Source organism: Ruditapes philippinarum, unplaced genomic scaffold (assembly GCF_026571515.1).
Source record: "Ruditapes philippinarum isolate M1 unplaced genomic scaffold, ASM2657151v2 ctg18132_1_1_1_1, whole genome shotgun sequence".
NCBI lineage: Eukaryota > Metazoa > Mollusca > Bivalvia > Venerida > Veneridae > Ruditapes > Ruditapes philippinarum.
This window is the reverse complement of record NW_026855683.1, coordinates 370-16949: the sequence shown is the minus strand read 5'-3', so window position 1 is coordinate 16949 and position 16580 is coordinate 370. Positions and strand designations below refer to the sequence as shown.

General features: G+C 29.9%; 1 protein-coding gene across 1 annotated transcript; it reads right to left on the bottom strand.

Annotated features, from left to right (window-relative positions):
• Positions 1-4664: 4664 nt before the first annotated feature.
• On the bottom strand, positions 4665-15656 carry LOC132744094 (piezo-type mechanosensitive ion channel component 1-like; the record flags this gene model as incomplete). Its single annotated transcript, XM_060732708.1, has 8 exons — positions 15506-15656; positions 14905-15081; positions 12873-12968; positions 11153-11353; positions 10551-10752; positions 9687-9963; positions 7348-7371; positions 4665-4850 (listed from the first exon to the last, which is right to left on the bottom strand). Coding segments are annotated over exons 1-8 (1313 nt in total), but the record flags the coding sequence as incomplete, so codon positions are not given.
• Positions 15657-16580: the final 924 nt, after the last annotated feature.

The following is a 16580-nucleotide window of genomic DNA, read 5'->3' as shown; positions in this document are numbered from 1 at the left end:
AGGTCTAATTTTCAATTTCCAATGAATAAAGGTGATGATGGTAATGCTGATGATGATTCTGATGATGATGATGATGATTATGACATTAAAAACAGTTTTTAATATTTTTTCTTTATTTTGAATATAATGTGATATTCGTAAACGTCATTAACGAAGTTTTTCAGTATTCGATGCATAGAAATCACGTCTTTCTATTTTGCATTGAAATCATGTTTATTTATTTATTTTAGTTTTGACCAGTGTACATAATGACATGACATTTACATAGAATATAAAAGTGTACAAAGATACGTATTTTTGACATACATTTAAAATAAAAATCACACATCATCTTCAAAATAACCGGGTTTATAGGAACGCGTTTTTTTTTACACTATGTATGATACAATCATTATTTATCTTACACACATATATATGTACATTAGTACTTTTTCTTATATACCAATACGTCAGGTTATTCGAAAGCATCTTAGATCAATAATCATTAAAGTCGCTAACAATTCGTCTGCTAATTACCGATAACAAACGGTATCGCTGAGATCTTGTGTTTTGGCAAAGCAAGAGTTCTGAAGATATCTCATATTGCAGAGAAATATATATACAATGCATTCACAGCTATTTCTTCTCCATTTGTCCGTATTAGTTTCTACACATATATGACTGATACGCGGCGTATGGAAACCGTTTTTTTTCTCACAAGTTTCATAGATTACTTTTAACGTAAACTGTGAAATATTCACTATTTTGCAGGGAAAATGTAAACTTTAAGATCAATAAATGCTTTTATAGATTGCTCTGTCCGTTTGTTTGTTAAAATAAATATAATTTACATGCGTGTCGCACAAATCAAATATAATCTCTTTTTTTCATAATTTCAATAATCAAGTTTGACTTTATTTGTTAAGATATTTTTTATGAAACATATACCATATTGTTTAACATATGTACTTTAAGATAAATGAATGTATTATTAGATATTTCTGTCCGTTTATCCATGCTAGTGTCAACAATTACATTAATAATTGGAAAAAACGCGCGCTGCAAATAAAAACGCTTTTCATGATGTTTTATTCTTACGCAGGACGTTATTTACAAAGGCATAAGTTATTCAATATATATTGTAGAGACGAATGTATACGTCAAGATACTGAAATACATCTTAAAAACAACTCTGCCAGTTTGTCTGCTATAATACACATATTTCAGGAAAAGTCGGACAATGCATATAAAATCGGTGGTATTTCATTCTTTTTATTATCAAGTTTGCCATTATTTATTAAGCTATCGTCATGAAACATATACCATATTGTAGGGACATCTGAAAAATTAAAGTCAACTAAAGGAAACACTAATATATTTGTCCGTTTAAGCGTGATATTGTCCAGAAATACATTCATAACGAGGGGGGGGGGGGGGGGGGTTACTCGCGCGGCTTAATAAAGAAAAACAGTGTTTTTCTTGATATTCAATTCTTACAAAGGACGTTAGTAACTATGTTTCTGTTGCGGAAACAACTCTGTCCGTTTGCCTGCTAAAATAGCCCCACTAACATACATAAATTCTAGAAAAGTCGGACAATTCAGACAAATCCGTGTATTTCATAATTTTCAATAACCAAGTTTGACTTTATTTGTTAAGATGTCTTTTTGAAACACATTCCATATTGTAGGGACACATGTATTCTGTAAGATGAATAAACGCGATTGTAAATATATTTGTCCATTGTTCTATGCTATAACTCAGAAATGCAGGGATTATTCGGACAATACAAGCAAATCGGTGTTTTCATAATTTTTAATTTTTATGTGTTGATTTATTGAGAAAAGTATCTTCATTAAACATAAATCCTATTGTAGGGAAACATACGGCGTATAAACATTACGATAACTGAATGCATTCCTATATATATCTGTCCGTTTTTCTATGATAGTGAATAGAAATACATTGTTAAAAAAACAAAAATAATTATAATTTTATAATTTGTTCATAAATATTAATTGATTTTTTGAGATATTGATAGAATATAAATATTATAAAAGAAGCTCCGCACACATTTGTTCATAAGAATGGAATAATAACAACAACCACAACAACAATAATAATAATAATAATAATAATAATGATAATAATAATAATAATAATAATAAAGTAATAATAATAGGAATAATCATCGTCATCATCACCATCCCTGTCACAACATCACTACCACCATCAATAATAATAATAATAATAATAATAATAATAATAATAATAATAATAATAATAATAATAATAATAATAATAATAATAATAATAATAATAATAATAATAATAATAATAATAATTATCATTATATATGATAATAATAATAATAATAATGATGATGATGATGATGATGATGATGATGATGATGATGATGATGATGATAATAATAATAATAATAATAATAATAATAATAATAATAATAATAATAATAATTATAATTATAATGTAATAATAATCATAAGAATCATAACATAGTTATAATAATAGTAACAATAATAGAAATTAAAATTATGATTAAAAACAATAATAAATAATAAAAACATATATATTAATAAAAATAAAAATAACAATAATAATTATTATTAATTAATAATAAAAAAAAAATAATAATAATAACAATCGTTAATAATAGAAAATATATATTTATAATAATTATTAATAATATATAATAATAATAATAATAATAATAATAATAATAATAATAATAATAATAATAATATAATAATTAATTATAATAATTGTAATCATAATAATCATAATTATAATAATTGTAATACTAAAAATAAAAATAATCAATATAATAGTAATTATAATAATAATAATAATAATTATTATAATGATAATAATCATTATAATAATATTAATGAATAAAAGTAATGATTATATAAATTATAATCGCATCATGGAATTTTATTCTTCTTCCTTGTTTTCATTATTATTTTTATTATTATTATTAATATCTATTATTATTATTATTATTATTATTATTATAATTATTATAATATTACTATTATTATTATTTATCATCATAGTTATTAATAATTCGTAATCTCTAATTAAAAGAAAATCAAATGTATAACTGTAAAATAATTTGAAAATGAATCATTTGATGAAAATCCAGTTGGATTTTTTTTCCAATAACTTTTATTGGAAAAAAATCCAGTTGGAATTTTTTCCAACAAAAATAATTGGAAATAAATCCAATCGGATTTTCATTTTTTTCAAAGCACCTTATTGGTAATTCAGCGTGTATAATTATGTTAATTTCTATCGAAAACTATCATTTGCCTTTAATTATTATCGCTTTTATGCTTTTTTAAATTTTTCTGTAAAAATCCAGTCGGAATTTTTTCCAGCTTTCAAAATGGGATTTTTTTATTTTAGAGAATAAGTTCTTCAAAACTAGTCAGAAAGTCATTAAAGGATGTATGAATGGTTATTTTCATAGTTTAAGCATTGCTGGAAAAATTGAAATTCCCGTTGGAATAAATAATAATGTTGGAAAAAATTCCAATTGGAATATAAGTAAATTCCGGCCGGACAGCATAATTCCGGGCGGAATACATGAATTTCCGCCCGGAATTTTTTTTTAAAATACAATTTTTGATAAGAAAAAAATTTAAAATAGTTTCAAATGAAGTCAATTATTTATAATTAACATTAAATCTATCAGATGAAATGATTTTTAAGTGTTTAGGGCAATTATAAATGGTAGTGAAGTTTGCCACTATCCCGGTGGTGCAAAGATTTTCCGGTGGCTGTTAAATTCAAAACATAAGCTTAAATGATGGTCAGTACAGTTGTATGTAACTTAATCCGCCACTAGAATTTTATACTTCAAACAAATCCAAATACAGCATGTTACTGTAGAGGGAAGTAAGATATCTATTAAACAGCTTCTATACAAAGCAATGGGTGTATGAAAAATCTCTCTAACAAAATCATTTTAACAGTTCTTAAGAAATCTGTTCAGTAGAAAAGCAAAGTAAAGTATGACAGCTTGACAACAAACAAATTGTCTTCTATGTTCTACCCGTAAATGTCTGTATATGAAGTGACTCTTTTTTATAAGTAAAAGTGCATCATAGTGTCAGATATCCTGGTTCAAGACTTTTTTCCTTTATCATTTAAGCTCTAAAAATGGAATGTTACACAAAAGCACAGTAGTAAAGTAAAATGCCACCTTACAACCACACAAATTATAACCATTAAAGACCTTTTTACAACACAGCCCGTTCCTATGTAAAATCGATCGGAAGTAGCATTTTCACGCGCATGCGCAATCTGTGTAGGGCAAAAAAGAGCATCAGGCTACATAGAAATATAGTAGAAGTTGTGTTTTTGCCCTACACAGAATGCGCATAAGCAAAATGCAACATTCTATACTATGCAATAATAGGATTGTAAAAAGGTCTGTTTAGGGCAGTTTTCAAAATAACCAAACAATTTTCTCCATTACCTACTGACCACTAATAAGACTACACTGCAATTCTGGTATAGTAACCACCAGGGTCAACTATTCCATCATAAATCATCATCAAAATTAGGAAGTAAAGAAATCATTTCAAAGCAGAGTTTTATGTTAAATTTTGCTTTATTTGTATTCAAACTAAATATAAAATATAAAAAAAAAAACTTACGCCCTGACAAGTTTTCGTAGAGGTTTGATGAGAAACTCCTGGCCGAACCACATAAAGCAGAAGACAGCTATAACGTAACCCATACTAAACAGGTTAATGCGGGTAGTGCCGGCAATAAACACGATCGCTAAAGTCACCCAGAACATGTAACCAAAAACGAAATTCTTTATCACGTCCAGATATGACCTAAAAAATGTACAAAACTATTATAAGAGCACAAGTATCATTACAATGTTGTTTATAAATTAATAAATTTCATTTTTACACAAATATTTTTATATATGTTTTTACATTTAAAGTGAGTACAATAATATCACATAAGAAGTTAAAAACTTAAGCAAGTATTGCAGTAACTTCAAAGCATTAGTAGTTTTCTTTTATGTATAACAATCCAAACTATACTTGTCAATAAGTAAGTTGTTAATTTTCTCAAAAAACATCTTGTATAATTATACATTTTACCAATTATTAAGCCAGCACTAAGTCTTAAAATCTCACTCAGATTAATTCTTACATACGGTATACTATTTTGATAAATCTATATCTTCCTTTCAGATGCTACATACAACTATAAATCATGATTTTATTTATATACTACATTGTAAATGAATTATCTGTAACAAGAATATGAAACTTTTTATGAAAGAATGAACACTATAATCTAGTATTTAACAGTTTATATTAAACATGTTTCTATGTAATATTTTATGTAAGGGAATGAAGCTGGTATCTTATCCAAGGTGGTCATACCATGTGGTACATGACATCACTTATGACATCACAAGCAGAATTTTTTTGCCACCATTCAGGGAGGGGAGCAAAAGTTCTGTTATCATTCTATTTCAGCATCAATTTGAATGGCATACTGTGTATATAAATCAGAAAATAGTTTCCCATCCATAGATCTTCAACAGTCTTTAGTGAGATGGAAATAAAATTTGACCTAAACGTGTGATGAAAGAATCCAAACTCTGTGATGGGATTCAAACCCACAGGGTTGAAGTTGGCAACCTTAACCGTGAAAGTGGCACAGTGGCCTAACTTAGCATCATCTAAATTGCATAAAAATTGATGAAGAAATTGAACGTTTATAGCAATTTTATCTTCTGGATTTTAACTTTAACAAGAGCTGTCGGTAGGACAGCAACGCTCGACTATTCTTAGTGCTTGATAGTAAAAAAAATGCTTGATAGAGTTACGTCCTCCTGTTTACAGGTTGTGGTCATGATGGTGAACAAGTGTGCAAAGTTTCAAAGCCATATGTCAATGGACTTTGAAAATATTTGAACTATTACAAAAACTTTAACGTAAATTCTAAGTCGAAAAAGGGGCATAATTCTGTCAAAATGCTTGATAGAGTTACCTCCTCCTGTTTACAGGTTGGGGTCATGATGGTGAACAAGTGTGCAAAGTTTCAAAGCCATATGTCAATGGACTTTGAAAATATTTGAACTATTACAAAAACTTTAACGTAAATTCTAAGTCGAAAAAGGGGCATAATTCTGTCAAAATGCTTGATAGAGTTACCTCCTCCTGTTTACAGGTTGGGGTCATGATGGTGAACAAGTGAGCAAAGTTTCAAAGCCATATGTCAATGGACTTTGAAAATATTTGAACTATTACAAAAACTTTAACGTAAATTCTAAGTCGAAAAAGGGGCATTATTCTGTCAAAATGCTTGATAGAGTTACCTCCTCCTGTTAACAGGTTGGGGTCATGATGTTGAACAAGTGTGCAAAGTTTCAAAGCCATATGTCAATGGACTTTGAAAATATTTAAACTATTACAAAAACTTTAACGTAAATTCTAAGTCGAAAAAGGGGCATAATTCTGTCAAAATGCTTGATAGAGTTACCTCCTCCTGTCTACAGGTTGGGGTCATGATGGTGAACAAGTGTGCAAAGTTTCAAAGCCATATGTCTATGGACTTTGAAAATATTTGAACTATTACAAAAACTTTTACATAAGTGGTTACGCCGACGCCGACGCTCGGGTGACTGCAATAGCTCTACTTATTATCGAATAGTCGAGCTAAAAATGATGTCATACACCACGTGGTATGCCACCTTGTTATCAGGATGTGTCTTGTGTAAAGCAGTTAGGACAGGTGAATGATAAGATACAATGAATTCACAATTAACACAAACGAAATGATGATCACATTAACTACTGATGAAAAACTTCGCAACTAAAATGATCAACTGTACAGTAATGTAAAAAAAAAAATTATCAAGCAAGTATTTCATAAAATGTTACAGATTTAATAAAAATATTTATGTAAAAAGATTGAAATTAATATAATACAGTAATGCCTTTTAATTCTAACATTCTTTAATATCTAAAATATTTTTGGTTGACAACTTAGATCTAAATTTCTTCATTTGTTATCTAATTTTCTAATTGTTCATAGGAAACTTTCTATCAAAAAGTTTGGAAAAAAAACATAGATAATTAAATTTTTGTCAAAATATTGTCTTATTGTTGGAAAAAAAGAATTAAGATCAAAATATTTGAACACTTTAACTTAGATGACAAATGTAAATGGGTGATTTTCAGTTTGATGATAATTAATTTTATTTTCTGGGGGGGATAAAAAAGCCGTCTCATCTGGATTACTAGTGAGGATAGATTTGATCTGATAAAGCAGCCGGTGTGCATGGCAAGAATGAAACTAAAATTATACCTCCGTAACATTGGTCCATGCGCTCTAACATGTGAAGACAGAAATAACACAAAATAAAGAGAGAAAATAACAGAACAATAACAGAACAATTCAGAAGAATAAATTAAAAACAAAAAGTAAATTAAGTAAATAACTAGAAATAGTCACTGTTATTCACCTACCTCTTTAGTATATTAAACACACTAAATGGTAATTAATACAGCAAAAACTTAACAGGATATATCATTATATATTACAAGTACATGAAGTTTATCAGAATTTCAGACACAAATATTTTGATCTAGATATCTAGATAGCAAATTTCATATGGTTATATTGGAAAAAGTAACAACTTGCAGAGGGGATGTAGTTTTGGGTACAGACAGCCAAACATATTACCCCTACTATGTCTGTGAAATCATGAATGTTTGTGTAGTCTTAACCCTTTACATGCTGAATTTCTTAAATGGACTTGTCCCGTTTATTGATTGGAGCTACCTATTATTTTTTTAGGGAAACCAACATCTAAATTTAAAGTTAAATGTCAGCTACAAGTATAGAGCCTAGTCAGACTGTAGGGATGTACAGGTTGGCCTGTGATATAGACTAATCACTTTTGGTTCTAGAAAGTTAAAGGTTTCCAGGGTTAATGCTTAGTCATACAACAGATTGACAGTGTATTCAATATATGAAAACTTCCCTGGAAGTTCTATTTCATCATATATCAAAACTTTACTTCAACAAAGCCAATATTGTGATGCATTTTCTGTCTGTGAGGAAAAATAAACCAAACCATGTTCAATATGTTCTTGAATATTTGAATAATATTGTTATGAAATTAACAATAAATACAAAATTAATTTGAAAGCAACCCTGTATTTTAGATAAGCAATGCAAATTGGACATAAAATTATTAAGATGAAATAAAAACACATAATTTATATGTGTATATACAGATACATAGACACACAGACATAACATGTGTAGAGAAAACTTCTAACACAGAACTACACAAAAAAAAAATCAACAGAAGATGTTGATAATACAAGACTGCGGCAAAGTAAGCATTGATCAACTTTATATTAACATTATGTTTTGTATAATTAGAACTTGTGTACATTTTAGCATTTTTAATTTCTTAAACTGAAATTGTGACCTGAAGACACAACTTTCCTCTCTTCCCTTCATACTTTTATGGAGTAGTTTATAGAATGCCTTAATTTTAATCAAGTCATTGAAACGCCATAACTCCTTTGCTAGAGTTAAACAATTAAAGAAAAACCCATTGGCACAATGAACCAATCGTTCAAATAAACATCTGTGTAAGGTTCAAAAACATTGCTTTGTTTACTGAAGGAGTACTGTTTTGTTTACTGAAGGAGTATTAAAGGCCTCAACATATCTAGGGCTAAATGTTTAAGTGAATCTTTATCACCCACGGGGCCCATGTAGCGGTATTAAATGTCCTTGACAATGTTTGAAGGTGTTTCTAACTGTTTACATGGTCAGGTTGACAACAATTTTTACTGTTTACATGGTCAGGTTGGCAACAATATTTACTGTTTACATGGTCAGGTAGGCAACAATATTTACTGTATGTTGTTGCTATGTCAGATATTGTTTGTTTTAACCTCCCTTCTCGTTTAGTTTTGTCAATATACATGTAAAATAAAAACATAAAGACACATAACTTGCAAAGCATTGCAGTTCAAGCAAATAAAGATTTATAATTATAGTAAACAAGAAAGAGTAGAAGAAGTAAAAAAAAAAGCAAGTATGTGGTTCTACCTTAGACTACTACTCAATTTACTAGGAGAGGTAGCATAAACAAGTAGAATAAATATTGTAGATATATCATAACTTTAAAAAAACATTATTATCCTTAAATCAATTACTTTATCTCTTAACATTTATATATCTTAACAATGACTTTTGTTTCCTAAAATTTTAAGTCGCAAAAAAACAACAGAATTATTCTAACCAAAATGTATTGTAAAATAAGATATTTTTGTGAGGCAAAAATTTCGTGAAATCAATATTTAAGACACATGGTGAAACATTCGTGAATTTCTATTCTTCTAAAGATATATGATACTTATATTCTAAGATGACATTTATTTTCACGTAATTCTTCAATTTGCAAAATTAGCAAAATTTAAACCGTGAAACAAAATTTCTGATTATACAGTAGTGACTATTCAGGAAGAAAACAGAGATAGTTCAAAGATAGAAAATATTAAATACTCTCTGATTATAAGTTTCTTTCTTATTACACAAATATCTTTTTCCTATCATCAATATAAGTCTTATATTATTTAATATGGAAAGACTCGATTTTATAAACTTCCTGAAGAACTTACGATATTTTGGTGGTGAAATCGTCAACAGGAATCTCCATTTTAGCTTCCACTTCCGGGGTTATATCTTCATTGTTGCCACCATCTTTTTCATCTTCTTTCTGGCTCATTTCTTTCCTGAATACCCGCCATTGCAGACATACAAAGAGAAGCTGGAAGAAGTCGGCAATGAGTTTGTATGAGTTTGGAGGATTAAGATAGTCCGGGAGATAAAACCAGAGCTCTAGCTCCTCCCCTTGATTGTCATTTAACATCCAGAATCGACCATCCCACGGATATCCTATAGATAAAAGATTAAACTGTAGGATTTTCCTAATTCTATGTATAAGCAATTAAGCAAAATATCAATACAGAATTTGGTGAAGATATAACAGAGTATGTCTGTGGTCAAAGTAGCTCACTTAAAACCATTTGCCACTTACCACTGTGAGTTTGAATTTTGCTATGAACACTGAGTTTTTTTATTCGAGGAAATTATCTTAAGGTCTTATTGCTAAAATGTTATTAGGCTGTATTTGATAAAGGGACATTATTTGAGACCCTTGATGAAGAAATTTGCTAGATTGATTAATATCCTTGACTCTTCTGCAATTCTGGTTTTACCAAATTTACTTTGGCATATTAAAAACACAGATCAGAATGCTAATATGAGACATTCATATATTCCTTGTTGTCTCTAAATATCATTTTCTGTTAGAATGACAATGATAAGGGATCTGAACACTACTACAAGCCACAATGACATTTTCTAATCTGAATCCAGTTGATTAGAACAGGAAGCCTAATTTATGGTTTACTTAACACCTGAGATAGAATAAACAGTTTTATACTTAATCTTTAACAATAAATTCATCGATGAACACTTACTATAACAGAAGCCAAGAGGTAGACCGAGTGCTGAGAGGAACTGTACAGGAAGTAGTATTACAAGGAATATGGTGTATATCGGCCACAATCGAGCATTTGCCCGTCTGCTGAGCAGTAACAAGATACCAAGTAAGAGGGCATACAGAACAGACATGGCATCCACTCGTACACTTATTGCCACTGCTGTCATTATGTAACATACCTGTAAAATATTATACAAGAACATAATAAATTTTATATGCCTTTCAGAAAAATCAGTCAAGCAATCTTTGTCAAGTAATAAAGAACATTCAATGCTCCATTTTAAAAAAATATTTAACTTTCTAAATTCAATACTTTATTTTGTGACCATCTTTAAAATTAACAAAATATGTCAAATATTGATACACACTATCATCCTGGTTACACTCTAAACCAGTTTACATAATAAAGATTATCAGATATCATGCAAAAGAGAAATAAGTCACCATTGAATCTCTTTTGATAGAATGAAAATGAAATTAATCAATTTTCCAATCATTTAACATTTCACATTTACTGTTTAAATGAAAATATTTCAAAGATTTCACCACAACTGTGAATAAGAACAAATTTTTTCTAACCTCCAAGCCAAATTTATAGAAGAAATAGTTGAGAAAATATTTTAGACACTCCACAATGCCTTTATCTGCTTCATGCCTTGTGATATCAGAGAAGATGATGCCCGTCTTGGGTTTCTGGACGTCTGGATGACGGTAGTACTGACACTGATGATATACCACTATACGTTCAAACACCAGGATCAATAATATACCAATGTAGTTCTGTAAATAACATTTACTTCAAATTAGAAATAATCTTAATAAATGTATTATCCAATCTAATATACATAATACAGTAAACTCCGCTTATAACGAACTCACTGGGACATTCAAAACCTGTTCCTTATATCCGGAGTTCCTTGTAAGCATATAGCGAATTAGTTCGTTGTATCAGGAGTTTTTATAGCGAACAGATTTACATATAACGAACTGATTGTTTACCATTGTCCGCCATTTTTGAAGAGAATTTGATTAAGAAATAGAAATATTAGTCATTTATTTATATTTTAGACACACTACCCGAGAGCGTACTTTTTGGAATTCGAAAATCATTGCTATTTCAGTTTTCGTTTTACTCCTTATCTCAATTTCTCATAAAATATAATATTTTGTTTCTAAACTTTTTTCGTTTTCTTTCCATGATTGAGAATAAACAAGATTTTCGATTTTTCCTTCCTTTTATATTGAATATCTTCTATTATAATTTAAGGGTGACTTTGCAGTTTGCAATGGATCATGCTTGCAAGCATGCATGATTATGTTGAAAACCGATTATAAATTATTATAATTTATTTATTTGAGCAAAACTATTGAAGAAAATAAATAAATAACCGTTTTATCTTGGTGAAAAGAGCTCATGCTAAAAATATCCAAAATAGAAAATTATACAAATTCATTTGAATAGATGTATTGAAGTACATACAACGGTACATTCGCCCGAGTATTAATCCGTGAGTTGAAAATGCGGGATCTATTTACGGATAGCCAATATTTTGGAGTTCGTTATAAAAGTGTAATTTTCTGTACTATTAACTAAATTAGGACTAAGAAATGAGTTCCTTATAAGCGATAATTCCTTATAACCGTGTTCGCTATAACCATATATTTTTATATTAAATTAAGAAGGCCAAAATTCGGGCCAAAATAAATTGTTCCCTATAACCGGAAGTTCGCTATAACCGTGTTCGCTATAAGTGAAGTTTACTGTAAAAAGATGTAGCTCTGAAAACATACATTTCATATATCTAATAATATAATTTTTACACTAGAATTAACAAGACATGTATTTCAATATAATTCTGAAAACAAAATATTTCACATTTATAGTATTCCTGGAGAACTATGCAGTAAGTACCAATTACTCTGCAAGTAAATGACTACTTATCCTATATGATATCTGAATCAATGACATGAGATAAATGACCATTACATTCTATGTCAGAGATCTGTCACAAAAAAAATATTACCTCACACAAGGACCAACCCCTGGCTTACAAATCCAATGCTCTAAATATAGTTTTTGAAATTGCTTTCAGGTAAGAAATATTGCTACAAATGCATCAGTAAAATTCAAAATACATGTATATACTGTATTAATATAGTCATGAAAATATGTATTAAATCAGAAATAGTCCTAAACTGCCATCAGCAATAATACAAACTTATTTCTTAAAATGTTATGGTCATGCCTATAAAATAACATCAGTTTTTGTTAAATTTTACAATAAATACAAGAACTTACCCTAAGATAGTATGAAACATCTGATGTTTTCATCATGCCAGCCCAGTGAGCATTATCTATCTCTCCTTTAAATGGTGCCTCATTTGACATATTACCCTGAAATAAAACAAAACATTTATATCCATAGAAACAAAACATTTCTTTTCTGATTAATCCAAACCAGTGCAATTGTTACCCACTGACCTTTAACTTGGTTTTTCATACTACCAACCAATTGAACAATCTGGTATGTCTCAAAAATTATATAAAAAAAAAAAAAAATGTTGCAAATCATTTTAATAAGGACGATCATAATTTTACCGACTTTTCATTTATGCCCATAGATGTTGTTTACAATACTTTAGATCGTTTGTGCAAAGAAACATTTTGGATTCATAAGCTAAAAACTCATTTTCCAGAAGGAATGAACACAAAGTTGTTATACTCAATTAAATAATTCATTAAATATCAATCCACGCTACAAATGCTAGAATTACGCCACATAGATATTCGTTTTTTCCTATTATCATTTTTTATAATTAAACCCTATAGGAAATATTCGTATTTATTAATCCGATATCTATTGTGTCGTTTTTATATTTTGATGCTTTGTTTGGTGCACTTATCTCTTTTATCATGAATTGGAATTGTTCGTATTTGTTCGTTTTTCCGCTAAAGTGGGCGTGACGTTTATTGTAAAATTACGACGTCACGTCCGTTGATATTATTATAGGGTTAACGCACGTTTTTCCGTGTTATAACGTCTGCAGAGTCCCGAGGAACGGTTGGTGCCCGAGCCCGGTAGGGCGAGGGCTCCAACAGTTCCGAGGGACTCTGCAGACTTTATAACACGAAATAAACGTGCGTTGACGCTATTATAGCATAAAATTTTAAACAGATTCACGATGTATATTATATATAAAACACAAACATTAAATCCTTGTGCTTGAACGGTTTTTATCCAACTCTACATGTTTTACGTATGCGTTTTATTTTTTCCGGGGCCAACAACTTGAGAACCGAACGAAATTTCGAATTTTAATTGATTTAACAAAGTTTAACTTTGGAGATATATTAACTTAAGAAAAGCATAACATAACTCTACCCAAGACAAAACAGGCGCCTCAGAAATTCCTAGAATGATAACAGATTGGCGGTAGGAAAAAGATTGGTGACATCAGATTCAATTTCAGAATCGGTTTTTTTTAAGCACGCAAGTTAAAAAAAAATCAGGCATAAATCATTATTCTCTCAAAGAAACATACAGAACATTTATCAATATAAACATCAATAAAACAACGTTTTCTTATATTCATTTTGTGCTTTCCATTTTTGTAAGTTAATCGGGGATTAACTGAATGACAGATTCTATTTGTTTTACATTGACAACTGTCCGTTTCTAAGAAAGGGCGACAACCAAGATAAAGCGGCGATGTCTATACGCCGTATTGCCGGCATAATTACTTGAATGCTGCTCGCCGTTATGCGACTGGGGCCCTCGAATTAATAATTCCAATAAAACAAAAGAGCATGACTCTGGCAAACAGGCCAAATCGTCATTTTTGTTTGTTTACTGGGCCCTGTATGTATTGCGCATAGGTAAAACCGGGCTATAACAAGAGCGCGTGACTATGTTAACGCATGGTTTTGGCCCCGTTATAACATGGGCAAAAGAGGGAAAAATAGCCGATTTTATGCTATAATATTATTTATTTACCTTGAAAAAGGCATACATTTGCCGAAACGTTGGAAAAATAAAAAAATGATATTATACGTGTTATTGCTGTGACTTTATTATTTTATTATTTCAAAAATTATATGAAAGATACAAATTGGTTAAGAAAGAAGTATAAATAAGGAATTTCCTTAAATCTGGCACAATGAGCAAGTTTCAGTAGCACTTGTTTATAAATGCTGACTCTAAATAGTTTGTCCAAATAGCAGATCATTGAACTATATGTGCTCAGGTGAGCTAAAAAATAAAATTTCAAAAAGATGTAACTGATAAAGTAAATTTGTTTGAATATGATATGAGAGTATACATTATACATACAGCAGTACAGTTAGACAGCCATCTACTGTTATCCACCAGTCCAAGTTGGTAGATCATCTTAGCTAGTAGTACAAGAGCTGTCCAGAACTGAGCTAGATGTGACAGCAGAAACTGACAGCCTGTCAGTGGCAGGAATATGCTTAATAAAATCACATACACAGCACTAACAGCTGATACCTGGAAAAACAAAATACATTATTAATTATACATGTTTTCTAATAAAGACATTCTGGTTTTCCATCTTTTTATCTTGTTCTTTGTATTTACATGTATAGCGGACAGTCAAAAATTTATTAGGAAAATGATAAGGATACATGTATATGGTAAAATTAAATCCGGTTCTGTATTTCAAATATCATTGATGAAATATTCAAAAATTAGTCAAATAAAATTACTGTAAACTGTCATATAATTTCCCTATGATGAAAATTTGTGCCAATGTTGACTTTGATGTTTGTAGTGCAAAAACTATGGATTTTTTGTTCTGTGTGAAAAAGATGATTTTAACAGACATTAAAAACCATTAACAATTTAACCATAACTATAATATTTTGAAGTTCATCTTGTGCTAATTATTTCTAAAACAACACACAAAACAAACCTCATGTGTTGTCGCCATGATGATAACAAAGGCTACAACTTTGAATACATGTATTTCTGCCAGTCTCCATAGAAACCTGGTCAATGTCTCCCAAAAGTCAGTGGTATAACGCCAACACTTTCGAAATTGCTCATTAAACTTTTTCCCCATTGCTGTAAAAAGTTAATCAACAACATTATGCATCATTTTTACATCAGACCCTATTTCTGCTTGGCAAAGAAGAAACATGGCTTAGCAGAATATATGGCTTATGAAAGTTAGTGCCACATTTCAACCAAGATGTCCCTTATAAACTTGCATATTGGAAGATTTTTCATTATTTATCTATCAATATTTAACAAAAACATGTTATGATTTACGTTTTATGAGACACAAAAAAAAACAAGAGGGCCATGATGGCCCTGAAGTCGCTCACCTGTATATAGGTCCCAGGAGCGGGCAGGTTTAAACCCCCGGGCTTTTATTTGAACAAACTTGGTAGACACCCATTAGAAGATGTTTCATGCTAAACATCTGAGGTCTAGCTCGTTGGGTTTTTTAAAAGAAGATTTTTTCAAGTTTTTTCTTTACACATATAGTTAAAAACAATGACACACCTGGGGCAAAGCCAGTTTTGACCCCAGGGATTTTATTTGAACAATCTTTGTAGACACTAACTAGAAAATGTTTCAAGCTTAATATCTAAACTCTAGCTATTCGGGTTTTTTCAAAGAAGATTTTTAAGTTTTTGCTATACACATATAAGGAAAATCAATGTCCCCCGGGGCGGGGCCAATTTTGACCCCAGGGCTTTTATTTGAACAAACTTTGTTGACACTCACTAGAAGATGTTTCATGCTTAGTATCTAAACTCTAGCTATTTGTTTTTTTTTTTCAAAAAAGATTTTTTAAGTTTTTGCTATACACATAAAAGGAAAATCAATAACCCCCGGGGTGGGGCCAATTTTGACCCCAGAGCACTTATTTGAACAAACTTGGTAGAACTTCATTAGAAGATGTTTCATGCTAAATATTTTTGCTCTAGCTCTTTGGGTTCTTTAAAAGAAGATTTTTATAAGTTTATACTATATGTATA